General features: G+C 39.4%; 1 protein-coding gene across 1 annotated transcript; it reads left to right on the forward strand.

The window, feature by feature from the left end:
- Positions 1 to 1,378: 1,378 nt before the first annotated feature.
- On the forward strand, positions 1,379 to 26,496 carry gpsm1b (G protein signaling modulator 1b). Its single transcript, XM_070924330.1, has 14 exons — positions 1,379 to 1,469; positions 10,325 to 10,546; positions 11,338 to 11,473; positions 11,653 to 11,795; positions 13,402 to 13,525; positions 15,478 to 15,593; positions 15,765 to 15,920; positions 16,020 to 16,128; positions 16,249 to 16,363; positions 18,250 to 18,320; positions 18,433 to 18,603; positions 23,798 to 23,960; positions 24,089 to 24,294; positions 24,467 to 26,496. The coding sequence occupies exons 1-14, from the start codon at positions 1,408 to 1,410 to the stop codon at positions 24,665 to 24,667; spliced, it is 1,995 nt and encodes a 664-aa protein (XP_070780431.1). The 5' UTR covers positions 1,379 to 1,407; the 3' UTR covers positions 24,668 to 26,496.
- The last annotated feature ends 547 nt before the right edge of the window (positions 26,497 to 27,043 follow it).

The raw sequence follows: 27,043 nt of genomic DNA on the forward strand, positions 1-27,043 counted from the left end.
GATTTGGACGGGAGCCACTGCAATGATGAATGATGAATGAGACGTTAAGGTTAAGAAGTGGTATGGTCCTCTTTAGGGGTGTGTGAAATCGTATTACAAGATTCTTCCAGGTATGAATATGGAAAATGAATTGTAATATTTACGATTTCAGGTAAGAGGGCTCCATAAATGTTTTGATCCCCGTCGACCTGTTGGTTTTTTTTTATTTTTTATTATTATTTTTTTTTACCTGTTTTGGGGGGTCCAAGTCTTAATTAGGCAGGGTCAGACCCTAATTCGAACCTTGCTTTTTTAAACCCACAAACTTTCATTTTTGCTTATTCAGTCATGAATATTAATTGTTATAGAAATATGATTTGAAAGTTTTCAGGGGCTTTGAAAAGAATAACACAAGTATGAGTCATGTCACAGGTATTTCTTTCTGGAAAGCTGGGGATTTTAGCAACCTGAGGTGATATTTTCAGTACCCAGTATTTTAAAAATGGGCTGCTTTTAGGCTAATAATTAAATGGAAAGTAAAGAAGTCAGAATTTCCCACCAAAATGGAATGGTAGTGTGGAGGAGGCTTTGGAGCAGCAAGATCATCATGTTGGAATGTAAAATATACAGACAATTAAGTTAAACAGTTAACTTACAATCAAACAAATGTAAACATTTCTGCCATTATTTCTAAAATTTGGACTTAGTTTCTGCTGCTGGGTTACTAAATAGAATTATTAAACTTTAAGTAAAAGCAAAAGTATGTTGTAATGGTACTAGATACACTGCTAGACTGGCTGTAAATGAAAATCCTTACAGGGTAATTAATACCCCCTGAAACTTCTGACCTTGCTGGGCACAGGTGAGAGCACACCTCTGACCACACCCAACCACACCCATCTGTGGTGTGGTCAGAGGTAACACCAGCTGGAAACTTTCAACAGGAAGGGCCGCTTTTCAGCAGCAGTTACTCTTTAAAAATAGAAAGAAAAAAAACATTTTGAATAAGAGACAACAACAAAACATTGAGAAAATCAACATTAAGAGAATAAACATACATTGTTTCACATGTAAAACACACACACAGTTAGCACTTCCTCAGCAGCCAGCACGTTCAACGCTCTCACGCTTTAACAACTCCCCAGCCTGTGACGTCGTTTCGGGGGAGGAGCTGTGTGTTTTTATGGTTTATTTGCACAATACCTCACTTCCTCAGCAGCTGCCATTGCTGTGGTGTATGAGAGCAGAGGGGAGGGAGAGGAAGACACAGTGGCAAAGAACGAGAGAAAAAAAGGGGGAGGGAGTGACAGAGAAGCGGAACGGCTCAAGGAAGAAGAAAAGGGTAGCTGCCTCTGGAGGAAATAATAGTGAAGGGGCCTCATAGCGGGAGGAAGCAAGCTAGGAGGCAGGCAGATTAGCAGCGGTTCTATGGCTCAGTCGGCTGCTAACGGTGTGGACCAGGATCTGGCCAGCAAGAGGCTGCACTCAAGGTAGGACCCTAGGGGGGGCACATCGGCAAAAAAAGGGAGGGGGGGGCAGCTTTGTTGCCTGTCCTTCAATAAGTCTGTCAGGATAAAGAGAAAGGAGAGACGATAGGGAGCGCCTGGAGGGACAGAAAGGAGGGAGAATAATAGAGAATAATAGAGGCTGCCAGCTCAAGGCTTTGCTTACTAAGGAGGAGCCAGGCAGGCGGAACTTGACCAGCCAGCTTTCACTGATTTAAAGCTCAAGACCCAGCCACAGTTGCAGCCAGAGCCCAGATCCAAGCCTCATTCCTGGCTCGGGTCATTGAGCTGCTGTGGCTGGAATGTACAGACTGAGAGGAGCCTCATAAGATGTGGAAGTAGGAGGAATATACTGTAGCAAGGAGTGTCTGTGTCCAGGTTGGACACTTTGACAGTAAGTTACACATGGCTTTTGGTTTAAACGTGCTATGTGGGTGTAGAATGACACCATGTATGTACAGGGTCAGGAGATCAAATGGGTGAAACATGCACACACCTATTGTGTGGGAAGATGGATTTTTGTAGCATTATCTGCCAAGATGTTACCGGTTTAACCATGTATTTGCATAGACTTCCTGGTGTATATGTGATAACCATGTTCCCCCTCATATGCAAATGTTCTATCTTTCCTTGCCTCACTATTATCTGTATCATTGCGATATTTGCATGCCATAAACCAGTTTGTGGCTATTCAGTTTTGACAGTTAACATAGACTGTTTTTTTTATACTACTCATTTCTAGGGCTGCAACTATTGTAGATATTTTCCTGATGAATTTATTACTTGTTTGCCTATAAAAGAGGAGTGGAAAAGGCCTATTATGACTATTGAGATCCATTGTTTTATTAGACCAAGAGTCCAAAACTGAAATATATTCAGTTTACTATCATATTTTACAGAGAAAAGCATAAAATCCTCACTTTTGAGAAGTTGAAAGCAAAACACATTGGGCAGTTTTGCTTGAAAAATGACTGAAAAGATTAATCACCTATCAAAAAAGTTGACTCTGACTAATCGTTTCAGCTCCACTTATTAATGCATCTTGACAGTCACACATTTTGGCTCATGGGATAGTTTTATGTGATTACCCTTGTGTCATGCCATATCTGAAAACACCACTGATCAGATTTTGGTAAAACTTGTGAGAATGATGCATCTCTGTTTTATATTTTGAAAATTACTGATCATTATAACACTGATAATATTAGGGTGCCTCCAGTCAAGTAGAATAAATCAGATATACTACCCACGGATTATGCGTGAATTTAGGGAAATTCTGTATCTAATAGCTGCATGTTAACATTTTCCAAGGGAATGGTTTGAGGGGAGTGCTGCAAGTCAAATAGAGAATGTAGAAATAATAGCTTGCTGTTTTGTTTGTGTTGGACATATAGAAGTTACAATAGTGTAATACACTTTGAGCAAACACATTTACTGTGCTGAAATTCTTCACACTGTTTTTGTGTAAAACCATATTGCGACATTACGCCCCCCCACCCCCCTTTTATTTGGAGTCCAGTGTCTGTGACACACAGCGGATTGCAAGGAATGTTAAGTGTTGAGTTGTGAAGTGACATTCAAAAATCCTGCAAGGTTGTTTTGACAAACACACTCACACTCACACAAAGATAAATACATCGTGACTTACAGTGCTGGTTATGATCATATGGTCAGGTCTACCCCCCCTCCCCCATTGCTTTCCCTCTATTTTATAAAGACAATACATGACCTTTGTCCAATGAGGGTATATTTGTGTGTGCGTGTGTATGCTTTTTTTGTCTGTAGCTTAAAAGGACATACACAAGATTATATTATCTGTCGAGTCTCTATCAACAAACAATTCCAGTAAAATGCTTGTGTAATGTTAGGACTTTTGGTTCCAGACATTAATTCTGTTAATTGGATATTGCCAAAAGGAGAACAATGTTAAGCCATGGATAGAAGCAACTCTGAAAGAAGTATTTCAAAGCTTAAACTACTCTACAGAAATTATTTTTCAGTACTGATGACTTTTTAAGCTAAATTTAAATTGACACATTTTTAAGGCACATGCTGCATCCTACCTCCACTTAACCAATTTGGGAAATCACAAACCTCTAGGAATATTACAATTATTCTGTTATGCTGTGTTATTTTCTCTCAATGTTTTCCAGGACCGTATTACATGATACTGCCCCATTAATATTGCTGCAGACAACAGGGTTAAGAGAAACTGAATCGCGGAAAATGAAAAATGCAGTTTTGCCAGAGAATCAGAAGAAAAAGAAGGAGAAAGCTCTGCTCTAACTGAATGAGACATGCACTGCAAGAGGAAAAACATTCCTAGAGAGTTTCTCTTTGGTTTCCCTGACAACTAGCCGTGGCACTCTGTAATTATGGCTGGATTACTACTCTGAGCACAGAGTTTCTTAGCTAAGCCAAGAATAATGGGGACAGTAATGTAGAACCGTGAATATGGACTGAGGATCTGTGAATAAAGGAAGAAAAAAAATGTAGAAAATGTTGCTTACTTTTATGAAGAAATACATTTCAGTGAAATTTGATCATCAGGCTTTAATTGGGTCAGATCTCATATTCAGGTTATATCTGAACATTAATTAACATTCAAAATTGTACTATTCATTATGATTTATATACCTTTATGGGTTATTCTGCTCCCCTAAATATATCTGACAAAAGTTGGGTGTATTATGTTTTTGTATGTACTGTATATACAGTATGTACTTTGTGAAGTGAATACATTAGATACAACAATACAATACTGAATATTAGTCAAGGCTGTTACACAGTCATGTTGATGATAGTGTGCCATTCCAATAATTTAGACATCATCATGTTTCATGATTTCATATGTGAGTGGAGTTTTAATATTTTGTGCATTTCCAAGATGGCGTCATGGCCAATGCTGACTTGTGTTTTCATTCATATAAAAACTTAATGGAAGAGGTGTTGTACAGTATGAAGCAGGTGTATATTGCAGCATTTGTTAACTATTTTTTTTGTAAAAGTTGTATCTGGGGCTGCTATAGATAATTTTCATGATCGATTAATCTGCCAATTAATTAATTGATTAATGGTTTTCTCTATCATAGATGTCAGACAATAGGGGAAATGTCTTTTAAATATACCACCGTCCAGGGTGATATATTTTGATAGCTTGTCTCATTCCACCAACAGTCCAAAACCCAAAGATATTCTGTTTACTATCTGTGAACAATAAAACCATCAAATCCAAATATTTGAGAAGCTAGAGCCAGTAAATGTTTTGCATTTTTGCTTGATTAATTAATTAATTGTTGCAACTCTAAAACAAACAAAAGCAGAAAATCCTCACGTTTGAGAAGCTGGAAATAGGTAATGTCTCAAATGATCAAGAACTCCAAACCTAACCCTAGCCTTAAGTTTGTCTCCCTCTTTTTATTTCAGTTATCTTTGGCAGTATAACCTTTCTATGGCTGAAGAACATGATCTTCTCTTCTCTTCTCTTTTTATATCAACAATGAATAAGTTGTGATTCATGATGATTCATGACAAAGGTTCATTGTTTAAATTATGCTGTTTTCCACTGAAAGAACAAACCTTAGACATGGCATAGCTCGTTCGGCTTATACACAAACTTCTCACTTCTACCTCCTTAACTTACTCCCTGAAACCTGTCCAGCATGTTACGTGTGCTCTCTGCTACCATGGTAACAACACTGGGAGACTGTCTCTCTTAGACCACAGGCAGGCTATTATGGGATGAGTGTCTCCCAAACAGACCAATTAGAGTGGTAATCATCAGAGGAGAGAACGGCAGACTGTACTGCACAGATCCATTCTTATGCCAACCACAAAGATTGCAAGAATGAAAGTCACTTTCTCATGGAGAATAATATTTTTTTTGCCTTTGTCTTGCTGTTCATTTGTCCATAAGTGTCTTTTTGTCACTCTTTGTCTCTTTTTCTTTTATCTTTCTTTCTGTCTGTCAGTTACCCTCGCTCTCATGCAGTACTTTTACTTTACTGACTTTGATCAAGATGAATGATGATGTATTGTGGCCTCTAACTTTACAACTACACAACTTAAATTATTTAACCATGTCGGCAGACGTTCTTAAGGCTACACCCTCTTTCCACAATCTGTTTTACAATTCAGGGTTTTACAACTCGGTCGGGGTTTCCAGAGGCGCCTGCACCATCTGCAGCTGGACTCAGTATCCTTATGTCTTCCTCCTCACCTTTGTCTTTGTATTGTATACTACCTCCGTCCTGTACTCCTTCCATCAGGCACCGCACAAGACACAGTCCTTGCCAATCATGAAAATTCTCCTCATGGCCATTTGTGTGTTTACTCCTGTTATTGTCAGACAAAGGTGATTGTATGAAAAGCAAAGGAGACAACATCTCCTTTGCCTCTAGTACATCTGTGAGGTTCCTGAGGACATGCTGAAACCTTGGGAGCAGCATTAGGCTTGCTCAGTGTCATACCACTGGTGCAAATCGAAGGGAAAAAGTGATTACAGCTGACTGGTTAGCCACATTTAATGTCTTCTACATCATGGATAGGATTATGAATATATTCCCTCTGTGATCCTTTGTACCTGTATTGACCTTGTACCTTTCATCCCTCTGGTTACTGCTATTAGTGCCTGCTCCCCTTTCCTGTTTGCACTGAAGAGTTGTGATCTACAACTTTGTGTTCCCTCCTTTTGATGACTTGTTCAGAGATAGTTAAAGGAATTATCAACATTTCTGCACTTTTTCCCCACTGAAGGATTTCAGTGGTGGAGGGTTTTCCCCACTGTAGAAGTAGTTGTTGCTATTTTAAGTCTGTCTTGTTTAATGCCAAGGAGATGACCTTGCACATTTTAAAGGACTTTTATCTACAGTGGAAACCAGTTCCATCCACTTTCCAGAGTGATGACTTTCGTCTGTTATTGCCAGCCCAGCTGCTTGGAGTACTTTTGCCCTAGGGCTTGGGTATGTTGCACCAACAACAGCAAGATTCATTTGTTATGAGCAAGGGAGACAGTTCGGTCACTTCAGATCACCCTTTGAATGAGGGGGCTGAATGGTTCAGATGGCTTAATGTTTGTCCTTGCCCTAAAAAACAGCCACTTCAGTTGCTCTAGTAGTAGTAGTTTTATGACTTCATATAATGTTTGTATTTGTTAGGTTGTCACACAAAGCTTTGCTGTCTAAACCAGATTGAGAGAGTTATAGGTTGGACCAATATGACAATATGTACTGTGAGATGAAATACATGTATCTTGCATCAGGAAAAAAAAAGAAAGAAAAACACCTGGTGGATGCTGTCATGGAGAGTCACTTTCAAGGGCAAAAGGTTTGTTTTGGAAATATAACAGTTATTATTATTATTACTGTTATATTGGTTACTGTTAATGTTATTAGTAACACCTGTGCTTTTTCTTACTGTGACAAGTCAAAATGTCTGCTATGAGAAAGGCCTACTGTGGTCAAAGGGGTAACTCTGGTATTGAGATGATGTGTGCACTGTAAGTGACAGAGAGAAGATGGCCATGCTGTCTGTCAACGAAGCTAATTGACAAGGATATGTCTAGAAGCAGGCAAAATAGTGGCTTCTCCTAAGAGTAATGAAATACTCAATTTATTCCGATATTGTGGTTAAAAAAAATGCAATGTTTTTTTCACATAAATGTCAGTATGTTTAGATTTTGTTGTTTGATAATGGTACACCACCTTAGTTCAATACACCTTTTTCCTGGCAGGCATTTGCATGTCATAGCAAGTGTAGGCCTAACCAATAAAATGATTGGTGCTTTCCATTTAGATATTTCAGTGGAAGGACCTGGGTATTGTGCATGCAGTTGTGGCTTAATGACGCACCTAAATGGAACAGAGCCATTGTTAATGTTATTACACTTCCGTGGCAAACTTGTCAGTACATGTATGATGTTTCCATGGCCTTACACCGTGTCTACACAGGAGGCATAGCTTGAGCAGCACGCAGCAGCTTCAGTGCTCTGCGTTTGTCTACGCAGGATGTGTTCAGGCACAGTATTGAGTGTGGGTCACCCCCATTTTGGCAGCTGAAAAAAACATTTCCATTACGTGGCCTGTGTAGACAGCTGGATTGATTAAAACAGGAGCGTATCTGTTCTGTCAGACGGGCGTGAGATGGACGACTGAAACGCTTTCTGCGAAGACACGTCATTATGCTCACCAATTTTGAGTGGATTTTCCACATACAACATTGCTCTTGGTTGTGTGGAAATAAAGGACAGTGGGAGGTGTGAAGGCCATCATAGGATATTTACTTTAAAAGTTGTGTATCCACCCAGCTAAAATCAACTTAATCAACCCCAGTAACCCATTTACTCAATGAAGAATCTGCATGCAATTCAAACATCATGCAAGTCTCATAGTAGTTGCTACATTATTTGTTGTGTAAAGTTAGAATCAAAATACAACATTTAAAGATTTTTACTAAGAAAAACAGACAAACATGAACCTAAATTAAGAGTTCTCATCCATACAAGTATGCACTCACAGACTTGACATTTATAGGTCCCCTACCTCCTCTTTACTCACAGTCTTATTGTCTTGGCTGGTGACCTAATAATGTTTCTGCCAGTGTCAGCAGACAGTTGGATTAGTCTGGGCCAATCAGTGCACTGTGTGGTCTCTACCAAGGAGGTGCAGGTCCCTGGATTAGCGATTGTCTCTCTCTCTCTCTCTCTCTCACCCTTCCTTTCAGTCTCTCATCGGGGCAGTGGTATTGCACTCGCTTCTTCGTCACTGACTGTCCCCCTGCTCTCACTCAGACTGTCCCCCACATTACACCCTCCCTCGTTTTAAAGCGTGACTTGTAATGGTCAGGCAGAACAATGGATTTCTCTGTCACAGCTGAGGACAGGTTGAAGAGGATCAAAAGAGAGGACACACATTTTGAATGAAGAACTGAATGACATAACAGCAAAGGACATCTCAACATCTTGATTAAATTCAGTTGGATTAGTGGAACATGCCCTCTGTAGACTTTTTAAATCAACATGATTTTGCTAAGAAATACAGTTGTAACTGGAACTGCTCTTTCTTGGGATTTTATTACAATTCCCTCCTGACTGGCTTGGTTATGGGAGTAGAGGGTTCACAAGTCAGTTTTTGGAACGTTCTCAAGGACTTGAACAGCAGATGTGACTCTTGGCTGGTCTGGGACTCTGTGTAGAAATTCCAGTTGGATTTTGTCCAGTTTTGCTGCAACATTGCTGACATTGTGGATTCTTATGGGGTAATTACATGGACAATATGGACTTGGAAACTAGAAATTTCATCTCAATAAGCTATATCAGCTGATATCACTAAAAGTGCACTGCTTGAATTAACTCTAATCTCTATGTACAGAGTTGCTCATTTCTCAATCTATTTTGACATAGTTTTCTTGTTGCCCTCATGGCATCTGAGCCTTGTCCTCTGACTGGAGCAGAGAGAGCTATGTGTAGACTGGTCCATCATGGACCCCGACCTCAAGCTATGCTAAGACCTTTACACTTGGAGCTACAGGTGTACGTGGACAAAACACGAACCAAGCAAAAACACAGGTACTGCTACAACAAGGACTAGTTCTGTTGTCATTTTGTTGCTTGTGTGTGTGAAAAGCCCCAGAGACAAACTTAGTGTAAACGGGTGGAGGACGTAAAGTGTTGTTTTGAAAGCACCAATGACATAAATGAACAACACTTTTTTGACTGAACCTGTTGGTGAAACTTCACATGGTACACATCGTTTTTGCTATACGTTTGGGTGCCATTTGTAAAACAGATTAGGTTCAAGGATAATCCTTGCTTAAATCTACATTCTAGTACCATATCTGGAATTTAGAATGGGCTGGTCTTTAGTTTATCCTGGATTATACAATGAATCTTGGATGTGTACTTTCTGGATACGACTCACTGACGAGGCCTTGTTGTGCTTCTCGTGACTGAGCTTTGTGTGTGCAAAATTCATTTGAAAGGACCCCATGGCAGCACACTTACATTTCTTGTGACCACACACACCTTTTGATACATCAGTATTTTAATACATGATTATTTGTCTCTATATTGTACACAGCAGCTTATATCCGTAAGATGCTTACTTCGGAAATTATTAAAATAGATTCCAACAAATACCTTAGTTAATTTGATTGAAACAACAGGGAAGTTAGTCAATAGACACAACGTTAATAGTCCTTCCCTGAGTCAATGTCATTGATCCAGCAGTTGCCATGGTAACCAGTGTATTGTAGAAATTATAGGAAGACTCCTCTTGACTTCCCTTTTGATAGTTATTTCTGGAACATGTTGCTTCTGTTATATTTCAGCTTTGCGATGTAGGGGAGATCATCACGTGTTGACACAGCAACGGTACATTATTGATTTGCTGATTTTTCCATGTTCATATGGATGATGAACAATAATGTAATTCAGCTAATTTTATATAGAAAGCATTACTATACACAAAATGCAATCTCTGCATCTCTTACACTCCAAAAGTGTGGAAAGCTTTATCAGCTTGATATAGCCAACCAATGATGCAAGAGAACTGGATGTCTTTATAAATCAGAACAGGCTGACCCTTAATGAGTGAAAAGTGCAACACCTTTTCAAGGTGCTCATCTTAGAGCCTTAGACTCAGTTGCTAAGGCAACAGTCCACAGATATGACTACAGACCTTGTTGTCATGGTGATACTGGCAATTTGTTCCTCACCGATGTTGCACAGCCACTGTAATAAATGTTCATATTACTATACATTGCTCTATCTCCGATGGTGCTCAATACTGTTTTCTGTCCCGGTCTCCTGCATGTATGTGTAAACCTGTGTGTGCACCATTCAGGATGGAGGCTTCCTGCTTGGAGTTGGCTTTGGAAGGAGAGCGGCTGTGCAAGGCAGGGGACTTTAAAGGGGGAACAGCGTTTTTTGAGGCAGCCGTGCAGGTCGGCACAGAAGACCTGAAGACCCTCAGTGCCATCTACAGCCAACTGGGCAATGCCTACTTCTACCTCAAGGAGTATGGCAAAGCCCTGGAATACCACAAACATGACCTTACTTTGGCCAGGTGAGCATTGCACCTTTTTAATAGCTGCTACCCACTGCCTAGTAAAAATTGGTGTCAAGTTGCCTTTACTTGTTTTGAGTTTTGTGAGAATAGGTGCTGGAACAAATGTTCTTTTAAGGATATAAATGATTAACCTGAGAGAACCAGAGAGGTACTTCTTCTTCAATTAAAAAGGAATCCTCTTAGTTGTGTTCTGATAATGGTTTAATCATTTCAAAGCTTTGAAGCTGGGTGATAGTTATTCATATCACTGCAGTCAGCTCATTTATGCAATATGAGTTATATATATATATGAGTTTTATATATATAAGAGGAATGATATGCTAATGATTCTGCTATTTGATATTCAGACGCAGGATAGAACAATTCAAGTTACCACCCCTGACAGATTTTGTTTTACTTTATTAGATGCCTAAAGAGCATCAGAGATTTTATTTTGCTGACAACGAATTAAACAATGAAAATTCCAAGAAAAAGTGAGGGGACTTTCATATAGTAACAGTCGACAACGACCAGCTGGATATTTAGTTTGTATGAGTAATCCGGTCCCCTGCAGTGAGTGCAGCTGGTACTTCAGCAGGGAAGCGATCAAGTACCCAGGGGAGATTTACCTTGTTACATTACGGTCTCACCGGGGCCCTGGTCCTAGGAAGTAAGCAACCAATTAAAAATGTTCTATACAGCATCTGCCACTATTAAATCTTGTTACAGTGCCTTAATGGCTATTGTTTAACTAAATGACATGAATATTTGCTCCCACCACTCAAAAAGGGGTTTCCGTACTTTCTCAGAACAATAGGAGACAGAATTGGAGAAGGAAAGGCCAGTGGCAACCTTGGTAACACATTAAAGGTTTTGGGACGCTTTGATGAGGCTGTTGTGTGCTGTCAAAGACATCTGGATATCTCTCAAGAGCAGGGCGACAAGGTAACAAGCATGTTTTTTTTTTATAGCCTTAAAGGTCATCAAAAAGCTACAATACATTCAGAAGTTTGTTGCTAATATTGTTTATTTGCTCCTTGGACCACATGAAACCTGTCCTGCAGAATCTTGATTTAATATTTGAGACATTTTACATGTGTATACTGTATTTTTATACCTCGTAGGTTGGAGAGGCCAGAGCACTGTATAATGTAGGGAACGTGTTTCATGCGAAGGGCAAACAGCAGTTATGGGGCTGCACCCAGGAGCCAGGGGACCTGCCTCCCGACGTCAGAGACACGCTGCAAAGGGCTACTGGCTTTTATGAGTATGTATTGTTGCGTAATGAAAACATACAACAGAAAATCTAAAGCACAGTGGTAGCCTAGACAAGTGAGTTTAACAGCATTTTGTGGTTGTTACCCCTTCGGCTATTCTTGAATACATCTGTGCCTGCATGGCACATCTGGATTTGTGTTTTTTTTGTGTGTTATTGTTGCATGCAGATTTAATTTTAATTACTGCTAAATTGGACGGTGGACAGAGAGCATCTGTGAGAGGGAAAAAAAGCAAACTGTAAGACAGTACACAGATTTCCAGTCATGTTTTTGGCTGCAATTCTTGTCACGAAGTAGTCCAGACTTGATTTGGCTATGTCTTGCTCACTCATAACATTTACTTGAATTTGCCAATATTCATTATTCCATTTATTATCACAATCCCCTCACTCCCTGATGCTTAAAAGCAACCCAAGATAATACTGCCACTGTCATACTTTACAACCAGGATGCTGTGAGAATTGATGAGTCTTCAACACAATGTTACTTTATATTGTTGCTGAATATTTCGGTTTATTTTTATGAGACCACAGAATAATTTACTCTGTGCTCTGTGTTTCACATGCCTTCTGGCAAAATCCAGGCTCATGTTTGCCTCCCTATTTAAAGCAGTTCCTTCAGGCCAATCTGCCTCCTGTGAAATACTACACCGACTGCTCTTCTTTTCACAAGATCTTCCCTCGCAGCTAAAGAGCTCTGCAGATTTGTCCTTGGGTTGCTCAGTTTGGTTGGACAACAGCCTTTTGTGTAGAATGTGTTCACTCTCAACTACGAAATATTATACACATATTTTATCTCCACGCTATTGTCTGAATTCTGTGTACAGTTCTTTGAACTTCATAGTTTAGCAGGTTTATCTAAATATACTTCATTTCTTTCTAAATCATGGGCTTCCTGTTGTATTGGTCTCAGGTAGACTCTCAATGACATTTAAAGGAAATTGAATGCAGTTAATATCAATTTGGAGTGGCTCTGCAAAAAATGGGAAACCTACTGAATAAATCAGGAAATAAGAGCAAATACATTACACTTTTTTTTTTATGGTTTATGTGTGTCAGTGTTCAGGATCAGTGTTGAGATGAGAACAATTTTAAGTTAAAGCTTATGTGGAGCAAAATGCAGAAAAAGTGGTGCACTAGAATAAGGCAACTCACTGGTGGGAATGTGTGTAGCTCCATGAATTTGAAGCAGGCTGGAGCTGAAAAATAGCATGCACATTTGGTGTTGCCTGGATGAATAAAACATAATAACACATAATAATAGCTCATCTGACAGGGCAATTATCTAGGCCCTATTAAAGCCAATTTTTAAACAATGGAGCAATTAACATGAAATTGAGAAACTGTCAGAGGTGAAAGATAGGATTCATACGTGAATACAAGGTGCATATCAAAGGCTCAATTAATCATTTTTATTATCATATGCAAATATGTGTTATAAGTAATCATAATAAACGGGTTTGTTTTACAACAACATTTATAGATTTATAGGGATGGGCAAATAAAATGAATAAAATTGATAACATGCATATATTAACAATTTACTTAAACATCATGTACATACTGCTACTAAATTGGTGTGTACTTGTCTCTGCAGGATGAACTTGTGTTTGGTCAAAGAACTTGGAGACCGAGCTGCTCAGGGGAGGGCCTACGGGAACTTGGGCAACACCCACTATCTGCTGGGAAACTTTGTTGAAGCTATCAAGTTCCACCGTCAGGTGAGATTCACAATGTTTACCAGCATCATATTAAGACTACCATTGCATAGATAAGAGTTATCAGCCAGTGCGTCGCCAGAGCAACACCCTGACTTTGCTTCCGACACAAGGTCGTTCACTTTGCACATATAGTGCTTTTGTGGTGCGGCATGATATTGCACTGGAATGCACTTGATGGGAGTGGAAATACAAATCAAGAGACACAGTGCAGTTTTGTCATCAAAAAATTTTATACAATTCTTTCATCTTCCCTTATTTAGAGCAGGTCTTACAAATACTGTGATCATAAACCTAAACACGTCTTCCTGTTTTATGTACAGTATGTTTGGTTTGCCTCGTCCAAACCATTAACATGTGTAAACTATTGTGGGAATTTTAGGAAAAACAGAAGACTGGCAACAAGGGAGTAGTTCTTGTGGTTTTATTCACGTCGGACGGCCCCGACAGCAACTCAATTGCTCCTGCCCGGCTGACCATACTGCATCTCAGAGTTTTTATACAGCATGTACCGCAAAAGGATGTGAACATTTGTCAGACATACTCTCTTTGACAGTCATCACCTTGTAGGGAACAAGGCCACAATAAATGATGATTATGGACTGCTGAAAATACACCACTGAGAACACGTAGAGAAGGCCATGGTCCTTTGCTAGGGTCAAAGGGCCTGTACCTAATACCTGTGACCTAAAATAAACTCTTCAGGGTGAGGAAGGGATGCGTTTTATTTTCCCACTACATAAACCTTAATGTGTATTAAGATGTGGTTTGGGGGTGTTTTAGTGTCTTGCGCACATGGTGTGTGGCCATGACATCCCAGCCAGGGATCTTTGGGTGTCCTCCATGCAGCCACAGTATCACATGATACATATGCAGGGCGTGGTAGTCGTCCTGTTCAGCCTCCTGTGTGTGTGTGTGTGTGTGTGTGTGTTTGTGTGTGTGTGTGTTCGTGTGCTTCTGTCATGTCCTGCCCAGAAGCAGGTGGTTGTTACAAAATTTGACTTACTGTTGCATTCTGATTAAACATGTTAGCATTCCTTTTAGCTTTTAGTTTATAGGTGCACTAACAATACACGGCTGTTCATTTCAGTAAAGAAGCAGGCTATATGCATTTGCTTCTTGTTGAGAGAAGGTCTTACCTAGATTTGCCTTGCACAGGCTTCAGTCTGACTAAAGCTTTACATGCAAAACAGGAAGACTCGTCAATGCACAGCCAGTTTGAGAGCGAAGGGGAGACTGACCTCTCATTCAAGAAGGTATTACTTTTGTTACTGTGAGACAAGTCACAGTCTGATTTAATAAGTAGAAGAGATGGCATGGGTGGCAGTGAGTGCAAGGACAGGCATGAAGACTAAAACAATATAGTGTTTGATCAAAATCTGTATTATTTTCTTGTGGAATGCTAGTGCTACATGGCTAGTCATGCTAGTCCTAGCTTTTTTTGTGAGTAAATACCACCTTTTTCAGTGGATCTCGATCCACCTCACACTGAACCAACACACAGTGTGCAGACACTGATGGCCTCTCATAGAAAAGAAAATGCAGGAAATTGGTTTCTTGGTGAATCCCTTGCAGTCATGGCGTCAGGCTCTCTCTCCCCATGTTATCTGTCACTCTCCATTGTAAACCACTTGTTTCCTCATAGGAAAAGCCAGTCTCACCTCTCTTTCCCATTACAAAGCTATCAGTGCGCCATGTAGGGGAGCAGGCTGCTTTTAAATTGAATCGGAGGAGCTGATTTGATGCACCACTGCTGCAGCAGCACATCTTTTCATGGAATCATGTGACCCACAGAGCTTGCAACTTGCAACTTGTGTAATTGCCTCTACTTGTACACTGAGAACAAAAAAAGGCCAAGTAAGGTAAAATGACAAGACATGAGAATTAATAATTACGAGGCAGATTGAAAATATTGTTTGTATATTTGGTTTGACCTTCTGCTCTGTCATTCACAGCGATTATCCATAGCCAAAGAATTTGGGGACAAAGCGGCAGAACGGCGAGCCTACAGTAATTTAGGCAATGCCCTGATATTCCTGGGCCAGTTCAACACAGCCACGGAGTATTACAGGTGAGGAAAGAGGGAGTCTGACATCTAGTGGAGGGAAGGTGAAGTGAACCAATTTCTGCAAATGTGAAAATGTGACTGAACTCTTAAAATACAGAAAAAGTACTGCACCTCCTTCTTTGTCCTTTGTTACCCTCTACATCTTCAATGTTTCCTTCTCTCACTTGTCTATAGGAAAACTTTGCAGCTTTCCAGGCAGCTGAGGGACCAGGTGATGGAGGCTCAGGCCTGTTACAGCCTTGGAAACACCTACACTCTTTTGCAACAGTATGAGAGGGCCATAGACTACCACCTGAAACACCTATACATAGCCCAGGAGCTTACTGATAGGTACAATGAGCATGAGCGACATCTAATGCATACACACAAACATGAATGAGCGCAGGAATAGTTTATCTAACACTTGTCTGTATGTTCATGTCTCATTAGAGTTGGTGAGGGCCGTGCCTGCTGGAGTCTGGGAAATGCATACGTGTCTTTAGCAAACCACAAACAAGCTCTCCACTATGCCCGAAAGCACCTGGACATCTCTAAAGAAGTGAGACATTTTTACAAACATAGTCATTCTAAAAATAAATGCACCTTTTGGTAAAGTTAAGGCTTCTTGCATTCAACCTAATTTGGCCCATCTGGCTCTGTTTCTGAATTTCTTTCTCAGATTGGAGACAGAAATGGGGAGCTGACAGCCAGACTGAATGTGGAGCAGCTGATGGAGGCCCTGGGGGTCAATGAGAGCGACCTTTCACCCTCCAGTTCAGAGTTTGAGATGCAAGGTGACATTTAAAGTTCTTCTTAGCTTTTATGTGAGATGTAATATGTGATTTGGTGAGCTTTAGAGGTGCTGGAAGGCACATTTTGTTACCTTCGATCATCGTCAAGCTAGCTGTTTCCCCTCAAATGTTGAACTATTCCTTTAAACAAAAATATACACACACACACATACAAATTCACAGAGTGGGAGAGTCTGATTTAAGAGAGCCCTTAATTGACTATATGTTTGTTATATACTCTCTATTTTATGCTAGTAATGGAATGACCCTGGAAACCTCTTATTATTACTATGTCATTAAAACATGCCATTGTCACCGTTCATACTAATTATAGTTGTTCAAATAAAGCGATATGTAGACAGCGTCACTTTATTTTACACTTATCAGTCTAAATGTGACAGAATTAAGGTCTTTGTCCTTTAGTGTTACTGAAGAGCTTTTATCGCATATTGTGAAAAGCTATCAATTAAATCTATTTGTCAGGTATATTGTGTGCATTAGACAATGTGAGCATTAGAATCTGGGAAATGTGGACCCATTGGACAAGTACAATGTCCTTATAAAGTAATAGTTTAGTTTGTACATAACACTTGAATCTGGTGTCATAGGTCCACTGAGTTTAGGTTTACTGTAAATTGAATGCTGTATGATTCTCTTTATGATTTGTTTTGCTGTAGATTTTGTATGTAGAATGTTAAAATTACAACCATAGGTTTAGTATTGCAAACAAAACAAACAAAAGAATCTTCTGGTGCCCTCACTGACTTTGCAATGAAATAGTGACTCAATTGCAGACTTTAGTTCACTTTGGGTCATTGTTTTTTATTCCACCAGTGTTTTACATGCACTTATGTAACCTGATTTCCTTAACGTTGTGCAAGCCTGTTACTCCGTGTCCTTAGACATGACAAGGGAAAGGGTGTGGCAGATGAAAATGCCCAACTGTGTGTGTGTGTTTGAATGTGAGTGTAAAAAAGAGACCTGTCTATTTGCACTCTGCAAACTGTGGTTTGGGGAAGCTGTCTTGGAGCTGTACTTGCCCTCCCATTTCACAGAAATGGGAACAAAAAGTAACGACCACCAATCTCTAGGAAATTGCTTATATCAGGGGTTAAATGTAGAAACTGGACTGAGGAGTTCAGTAAATGTTGATGTATCCATCACCTTTAAACTAGAGATAACAGACTTTAACATCTATTTCTAAATTATTTTTAGATTCTGCTCTTTTAACTTCAATGTTTGAAAAAAATAACGTGTGGGCTTGAGTAAGCTCACTGGAATACTGTGTGTGTACACAAGGTGGCCATTTAAATGTAAAATTAACTTAAGGTGAGACAGACATAACAGACAGACAGTCTGTGTTATGTCTGAACTAAGGTTAAATGTGAGAGAAAGCAAAGGGTGTGTACAGTTTTGGGGTAAGATGAAGATTCTTGTCTTTGCCCCCAGTCTCAAGAAGACGATTTGTTTCTAAAGTCTGTTTTCAACATCATTCTTAAATATTGAAATTGATTATTATTATTATTATTATTATTATAGATTCCCCTCAACTCACATCTTTATCTGTACAGTCACCCTGGAATTTGTGTGTTTGCTTTCATGAGCCCTCCTCCAGGCAGAAACTCACACCCATGTCCTACATTTCCCTCTCTGGTGCATTGCTGGCAAACAGACTCTTATTCAGATTGTTTGCTCGGTTGTCTGCCTAAACCTCCACACCGAGCATCACGGGACCAATGCTGACATGATAGGCTGCTGCAGGGAAAATACAAAGAGCGCCGTTTAGACTAAACTGTTTGAGAGATTCTACAGTTGTGAGATATTTTGTTTTAATGATATGTAATAAGTTATGTAGCAATGTTTATTTACTTGTGTATTTTTCTCTGTAGGAGCAAGACCCAAATTCACCAAGAGAAACAGCATGGACAGTGTAGAACTGTGGAAGTACTCTTCAGATAAGGTGATTTCTCTTTCTCACATTTCAGTGCGACACTCCAGGGAGAAGTGTGACCCACACACCTCTCCCCAAAGAGTTATCAGTCTCTCTCTAACAATATGTTCTTTTACTGCAGAATGGTGAGAACCAAGACTTGGAAAGTATACCCAGGAGATCCAAGAGTCAGCTGTCGCAGCCAGGTAAAAGAAAAGGATATCCCGACAGTCAGTCATCAGATGAAAGGCCGTGGTTGGACTCTCCTGTAGACACTGATGACATCACTGTGCAAGTCCCGCCTCCAGTGCCTGTGAGTAGCTGTAGCTTTATTTTTTATTTTCTCTTTCTTAGCTTCTTACTCTGACCCAATTATGTTCCTTATGTGGTGCCAGGTGTAAGCATACCTCTGCACAGAGCCAGGCTTGATGTTACCCCGTTTCAAGCCTTTATGCTAAGCTAAGCTAGCCATGTTGGTGGTATCGATCTTCTCATCTAGCTCTTGGCAGGAAAGCGTATTTTCCAAAATGTTGGTTCCTTCAAAGATTCTTGTAAACATCTATTTTTGGCTTTAGTCTCATAATTTTTGACACTTCACTCCTCTGAAGTGTTGCATAGTAGCCTATTCTGAAAAAGGTTTTCCCATATTGTTCAATCATTTGGAATTTAGGTATAACTACTGAAACTGAGATTATGAAATGTAAGTTTTGCACTCTCTGACACCACTCATAACAGTGTCCAGTTTCCAGTAAAGCAAGTGTCAAAATTCAAATACTCCTCAGTTTTAGAGACTTATTGCAGCTTTAGTTGATTAAATATAGGTATTTTTCCCCTTCATTTTTTGCTGACAACAGAAAAATAAAATCCTGCTGAAGCTCTAAATTTCCTCATGCCTCAGAGGTTTAAGCAGCCCACCAAAATGTGTAATATCAGTCACTAGTTCACATTCGCTGTAAATCCACGATATGCCCACCTTTTTAATTCAATCACTGAGAGCCCACCTGAGCAGAGATGGGTGTAATTTTTATCATAGAAAGCATCAAGGGGACCTGAAACGCTGACTGCTGAATTCGCTTAACTTCTTTTTCCATTCTCGTCTGTTCATCCCCTGTCCAAAATCTCTTCAGGGCTTCTGCTTTAAAGAGAAAATGAGAGAAATTAGAGAGATTAAATTGGGAACATTTCCCTTAATTTCCCATGAGGATATATAGTATGATGTAAGAAGTCAGATACTGTGTAAAGGTGTCTTCTCATTAAATGCCAACAGTGCTCCATTTGCTATGAACTAGATTCTTAATGAATATGCCGTTTTGCAGCTGTGGTATCCCTAAGATCCTGTGTCCCCACAGCACCTAATAATGCCTTGTTTCTGTGACAACGCTAATTGTTGTAATCAGCAAGCTGGCATGCTAGAAAGAAAGTGAAAATTACTGTGCTGCATGATGATTGTTCATCACAAGGTCCTAGAAATAGCATCCAGAGCTAAATGTTGGTAATCCTGATGACATTGAAGCATACCCTTTTTCAAATCTGCTGATCTCTTGGCCGGTCGTGTCTCTGCCACTATTTCCTGAAGCTAGAAATCAGAGAAAAAGCCACCTTGTGAAGGCTTTAGGATGTATCGTCACATAAATGGTGCACCAACCATCAAATGATTAGTTTTGCCATCAGAATGTTCACAGTTCTGTTATTTCTTATGAACGTGTCGAAATCATGTTTGGGTGCAACAACCTACAAACATCTTATTGGTCAATAACGATATCAATGCAATGCAAAGGAAATCAATCTGCTTTAGGTTAGTTGTTCGATTTTATAGATTGACTGATGCATGTCTATGAGGATTGACTCAACGGCCTGGGGGCTGTAATGACACACAGTATATAGTTGACAAAACATTCTCAACTCAAGGTCCACTAACTCACATGTTTCGTAGCTTTGGACTGTGTCACATGGTCATCATCAGCCGATGGAGTTAACTCTGTCGTAATGGAACTGTAGATGTTCAAACTTTCCATTGGACTTGCACTTGTAAACAATCCACTACTTACTCGCTTTTTCTGGAGCTTTCGACCATATCGATTTGTTGGCTAAAATGACAACTGTTGCTAGCAGATTTTACCAGCTGTAGCTACCTAGCTGATTAAGCTTAAGTTAGCTCCACGAGTGGATTGAAAATGCCGTCTCCTGTTGACACATTTTAAATATCCAGTGGATGGTTACATACATACAAATTGAAGTTAAAGCTGCATGTCCTAGGCAAAACGTTGGTATACGTAGAAGACATGGAAATAAAGACACAGCGTTGTTCTTGTATTTCAGAGTAAAGCTAGTTAATCCTAGTTTATTAAGTATGATCAATATACTTAATAATATATATATATATATATATATATGAAGTCACAACTGTGATATAATAAATAATAGGAAGAACTGCCCTTTATTCTCCTCCATTCACACACTCACTCCCCCTCTCTCTTTCACGAACAACCTTTCTCTCTTGTTCTGTCCCTTTGGCCTACTTGATTAATTAGACAATACAGAGAGGGAAGTGAGGATATCCACACAGAGACCATGGGGCCAAGGACAGAAACTGCTATAAGTCACAGTTGATTAGTGTGCAAAGAGCAAATACATCACAGTCACGTGAAAGATTTTTTTATGTGCGTGTTAGAAATTATCAATGGTATATTATAGAGCTTTGTCATGTGAGTTTTTGAAGAACTGAGTGCTAACATTGGTGGTTTTTGTCATTTGAGGGTAGTTGATCCCTGCTGGCTGCCATTGTGGGCATGCCATTTACTCATAACTGTACCCCTGCACCCATGCCCCCCCCCCCACCTCTCCCTCTCTGCTGATAATGTGACCTTGATCACAGATCCCTACAGGGTCAACCCCCCTGCTTCCCATAATGAGTTGTTTTCCCACAGTGGGTGAACGGGACAAAAATGGCCTGCAGGACAGCCACAGAGAGAGTGAGAGAGAGTGAGACAGAAAGAAAAAAGAGAGGGAGACAGAGAGGAGGAGGGAGTGGATGGTAGATATTCAACAGAGGGCTGGAATAGAGAGGAGAGGAAATTAGAGGGAGGGAGTCGAGTACAGCAGAGAGAGTGATGTGAAGTGGTGGGTGAAAGTAGGGGAAAAGGAGGTGTGAGTCAGGCGTGTTTCAGAGAGAAATGAGAGAGAGAGAGAGAGAGAGTGGGATAGATAGAGGACAAAGACGACGTGCTGCTGGTAAGATGTTTTATTTATGTTGTACAGCCTGAATAACAACTTCAAGGTTATCATCTTTATTTTCCTTTTAGATTTTTGACAAATGTGATTGCGTATGTATTTACAGTTTGCGTGTTTTTACTGTATGTGTGGATATTTTACTGGAGCCGATGCATTGTAAGTAAAGTAACTTTTCCTGATAAATAGTAAAAGTTCTGTTTTGTCTTAAGCGTACTTTGATTTTTCTAACACAAAAGTTGCAATAGAAAAGAAAAGATTCCTTGAATAGAGCTGAGTGAAATCAGACTGCTGACGCTGACCTACTTCACATCTCGCTGTAAGGCAAAGTGATTTTAACTTAACATCCACTAGTTGCTGTCAAAGGTGTCATACCTTATTCTGGCTCGGTGATACATACTTTTAATTGTGAATGTTGATTGCTGAATTGTTATTATGGGCTTGATCATTAAGGCGGGAGAGAGAAGTATATTCACAAAGCTTTTATAATGCGGACACTATCAGACTGTTTTTGATCTGTTGGTCTCCCATTAACTCGCTTTGGGGCATTTTGTTGATGTTTATTGCTTTTGCAATATAGTGATTGTCGTTCATTTTTACTGACGCGTGAGATGTCTTGAGTCCTAATCCATCGTTAGTTTAGTTAATTAACGCTCAGTTTAATGTTTGAGAAGACACATCAATACCAAACCATATGCCACTTTGATATTCCGCTGTGAACTGACCTGTATAGTGTTGCATCATTTTTTGTTTGTCGTGAAAGAATTTAAGAAATGATGACTTTAATTCTTGCATGTGTTGTCTTTTATGTCAATTTTATAGTAACTCTTAAGTTGATCACTTTTTAATGCTTAAACAATCTGCCTTTTTCTTTTCAACATGGGTAACTTTATTTTAACTAGTTGAAAGATGTTCTTGGTTCATTTGAAAGTTATAGTGATTTTGACTCCTCGCTTTGAGATGCGTGATGCTAAACAAAACTATTGATTATTAAAGTTCATCAGGAACCTGTTCCAAGAGGCAGTTTTAATTATTTATCTGGTTAGGTTTGCCGAGTCAGTTTGCAACAGTTCTGCGGGGTTATCTAGATATTAGTAGAAAAAGATGGAGGAAGGACAATTAAGCCTATTGTAGTACTTTAAGTTTATTATTTTTTTAAAGCTGAAAGCTTGTTTTTTTGCTTTTATCCGGTAGCTGAATTAGTTTGTTGGCAGTTTCATATGTTCTCAGGTCATTTCACAGTGGACCATCAGCTTCATTTTTATTTTGGCTCAGCGTTATTGTGTACGTCTCATTTTTATTGCTGCTGTCCAGGAGAATAGTTCTCATTCAGTATCATAACGTTGCTATCTGATTGGCAAAACATTTCAGTAGCACTGGTCAAACACAATAAATTCCACATCTGCTTTGCTGGCTCAGTGCATTTGTCGCTAAAACATTTTTTATGCATACATTATCCACTTCAGTTGCAAAGCTTAAACACACATGAGATAGACTGTGACACTGGGAGAGACAGCATCATTCAGTATGATGTGAGAGAGCACCTTTTGGTATTATCTCAAAACAAACAGTGGAAGGAGCACTGTCCGCTGTCCACTGACTAGCTGTGAGGATCTAACACATAAATAGCATTTAGTCAATCAGTGGTTGAATCATTGATCATCTGATCATTGATTAGAGCTATATGCTCACTTCCAGCACTGCCAACTGAACCTGAAACCAATGACTCTTTTGCTTTATTAGGTGAAGAAACTAACTAAATAGACAAGTAGTACAAAGTGACAACACATATATTAATATTCTGTCATATTCAAGTTATAGATGATCAACATGCATAAACATTCTCAGCAGTCTATGCCGGCTACAGCTGTGTCTGTTGATACTTACATATGATTTTACAGGCTACCACTATGTGGGCCATTTTACTTAAATACATGACATTTTATGATATTGAACCACCTTCAGTATCTAGGCCAAGGCAGTCTCACCAGGAAGGCCATCCCTTGTGAGTTAATCAGATTATTTTTCTCTTCCACACGCTGGCCATGTTGAAAATCCTCATGCAACTCACACTGGCATCGAGTTTGGTTATTTTATCTGCTCATCAAGTTTCTCCGGATGTAGAAGTAATATTAACAGACAAGACAATATCCGTATAATTGGTAATGAATATTTGATCACCTAAAGATGTAAGGAAGTCTTGATTCCAGTAGAAGTAAATAAACAAAGGAAAGAGATAAGTGGGTTTTACTAATTTACTAACGTTGTTTTTCTTTCAGAAGCTGGGCCGTGACCCCTCCGATGAAGACTGCTTCTTTGACCTCCTTAGCAAGTTCCAGAGCAGCCGCATGGATGACCAGCGCTGCCATCTTGATGAGCCACAGAACGGAGACAATGGAGAAGGTGCTGCGAACTCCGTGCCATCCCTGAACGAGATGATAGGTTGGTTGAGAACAGTATTCACATATCTGTTTAGTCCTTTATGGGATATTGTAAGGACACTGAACTCCTTTTTAAAAACCTGAGAGCATCAAACATATTTGGCTCTTCTCTCTTTTCTCTTCTCCTAGATCCTGCAATTACCACTTCCCCCCAGACTGAGGAGCTGTTTGATTTGATTGCTAGTTCTCAGAGCCGGCGCCTTGATGACCAGCGGGTTAATGTTGGTAACCTTCCAGGCCTGAGGATCACCCACAACAATCTGGGACACCTGGTGGGTGAGGGAGATCATCAAGAACCCAGCGATGACTTCTTCAACATGCTTATCAAGTGCCAGGTAAGGCCACAATTCACAGATGATTAGATTTTTAATAATTAGTCTTATAGACTTTGGAGATTGTTGTATAGGAAATAGAAGAAGTTGCCCCAATAATTCTGTTTAATGAGTCTCTTTACACCATGTCAAGCATTTCTCTACACTCTAAATGTATTCATCTTTCTGACTGTAGTCCTCTAGGATTGATGATCAGCGGTGCTCCCCACCAGAAGCGGGCCCCCACGCCCCCACAGTGCCTGATGAGGACTTCTTCAGTCTAATCCAGCGGGTGCAGGCCAAGCGTATGGACGAGCAGCGCGTCCAGCTGCCCACAGACGACGAGGACAACCCACCGTCCCCTGATCCAGAGCCGCCTGGTGGTTTTTCCAGCTAGGACTTGGTGAATAACGCTGCACAACTTCATGTCAAAGAAAATAAAAGGGGAAGAAATAAAAGAAGGAAGAGCCAACATTTAAAGACAGCACTGAAGGGTGAACTAACAAGATTTTTTAATAACAAGACAAATTCCATGTGCAATAGGTGGCGCCCTCTCAAATGTTGCCCGATGTGTTATGTTCTAAATGTGTGTAAATACAACAGGAAAAAGAGCAGAATTTAAGCTTGGTGGTGTGGGGAAGAAGAAATTAAGTTTGGGGTAACATGATAACATGTAATATGTACTCAATCTAATGCCTTAATCAGCATTTTTTTCAGACTCAAGATTGTATTCCCTGGTGTCAGATGTGTTTTGTCGAAGCACATGTTGGGCATAAAGTGTAATGTGGACGGTTAATGTGGAGATGAGTCGTGGGAAAGATTTAATGATAGAAACAGAGTTGATGAAAGCATCAACAGAGAAGTGACAGATTTGCACTGAAATCTGAACCAGTTTTATAAAGACATGATTGAATTTTCGACAAAATGTATCAATTTAATTATACTCTGATCAATGCTGCTTTTATCATTCAATTTTTGTGGTTCCCACCGCTCATAGAAAACTGGTGTAATTTGTGCAGTAACAGTATTAGGGATGGCCGTCCAGTGTTAAACAAACTGCTTTGGTCAGTTTGAACTTTCCACTGATTGGTAACCACACTTTTTTCTGGCTCAGACACAGTGATATGATTCATTTAATTTGACAGACTAAGTGGCATATGATTTTCCACATAAATGTTTTTAATGCATTTATAAAAATGCATCTCTTCATGCATCTCTATGCAGTAACTAAGGTTATGGGGCAAAGGATACGAAATAGCTGCATATTTTATAGATTCAAAATTAGAGTTGTGTAATATTTCAAGCTCTGATTAGTGTTTCTGCTTAGCTTTTAAAGTAATGCTATCTGTTGCCCATAATGTTCTCAACATCTGACAACAGATGACTGCTTACTGCCATTATTACTATTACTTAACATAGAAATAGAAACAGATGGATAAGGTGTCATATTTTGAAGAATCTAATACCATGAACAATATTAAAGCACTAATTCTAGGTTGTGCTGCTGGTGTGCTGCCTCCCTGTGGTCAAAACCTTGTATTACTTCTGTGAAATACAGACTGCAGTCTACTCTTGAATATTTGACAACATTGTAATAATAATATTGCGATAAAGTACAAGTATGACGATTCTGAGAACTTTCCTCTGGTTTTAGCAACAAAGTTTTGCCAATTTATACCATAAATGTGGAGATGTTTGCTAAGTATTTCATCAAGTGTCATTTCAGTGTATCATCAGTACAATCAGGCAGAGCTCAGTGTACAATTCTATCCATTTGTTGCTATGAAAGTTCCAAAATCGGCAAGACGGGTACAAACTGCAGGAAGGAAATTTTAATTGGCTAAGACTTTGAAACTTTTTGCTGTACAGAGCACATGTTTAATGGTACTGTACAAAAAGTATTTGACCTCACCTACGGGATTGCTTTTTATTCAGAAGTAGTGCATACCTCATTTTTGTACCTCAAAGCTTATGAAACTTAGAGATATTCTGAACCAGGAGGGATCATCGAGGTTCTGTTTTATTCATCTATCTTTGATAAACAACACGAAAGCTAAAGTTAATTTTCATTTTCTGTTTTTTGTGAATTAACATTTTTAGAAAGTACCTGGTACGCTTCTATTTGTCTCTGCCATAATTTGTACATATAAATATATTTTGTATTTATGTTCCATTTGAGGACATGAATATGTCCCCTCATGCTTTTAATAAAATGTTTCAGATGTTTTTTTTGTTGTTTTTTTTTATGTAGTTTTGGCTAAATAATAAATAGGATAGCTGTTATAAAGTTTGCTCATATCAATTCCTCTTTTTAAGTTTGGGAAATTTCATGTGCAACACTGACCTCTACAGCTCAGAAGTATCATCACATTCAGTACATTGGAAAATGAGTCCTAGACGTGCTGAGAACTACACAATAAATGGATTGGATTTCCCAATCTAATCTAATCTTTGGTGGAACAAAGCACAAAGGGCGGACTAAACGTCTTGATTCACTTCCAGTTTGGTTGCATAACCAAGAATCAAGAATGTAAATAATTTATTTAAACACAAAGATATTTATTCAGCTCCTGTTTTTCATTGACAAACGGGAAACTTTCTAAGTACTTATCTCAGTTCTCTCATAACAATAATAAATTGTTCAATTCCACTTTTATCACTGTTAATAATGACAAACACTTCTAATATCATGATTATTACACTTACACCCATGCCATGACATAATATTTCCAGTTTCCAATATTCTGGCAGGCCTGAATAATAAGTGAAGCAC

This window comes from Enoplosus armatus, chromosome 18, assembly GCF_043641665.1.
Source record: "Enoplosus armatus isolate fEnoArm2 chromosome 18, fEnoArm2.hap1, whole genome shotgun sequence".
Taxonomy (NCBI): Eukaryota; Metazoa; Chordata; class Actinopteri; order Centrarchiformes; family Enoplosidae; genus Enoplosus; species Enoplosus armatus.

Bases quoted from the DNA above. Each gene is read 5' to 3' on its own strand.
- gpsm1b (XM_070924330.1), top strand. From the start codon at position 1,408: ATGGCTCAGTCGGCTGCTAACGGTGTGGACCAGGATCTGGCCAGCAAG. The intron at 18,604-23,797 runs GTGAGTAGCTGT...TTTTTCTTTCAG, and splicing joins AAGTCCCGCCTCCAGTGCCT to AAGCTGGGCCGTGACCCCTC. The intron at 23,961-24,088 runs GTTGGTTGAGAA...CTCTTCTCCTAG, and splicing joins ATCCCTGAACGAGATGATAG to ATCCTGCAATTACCACTTCC.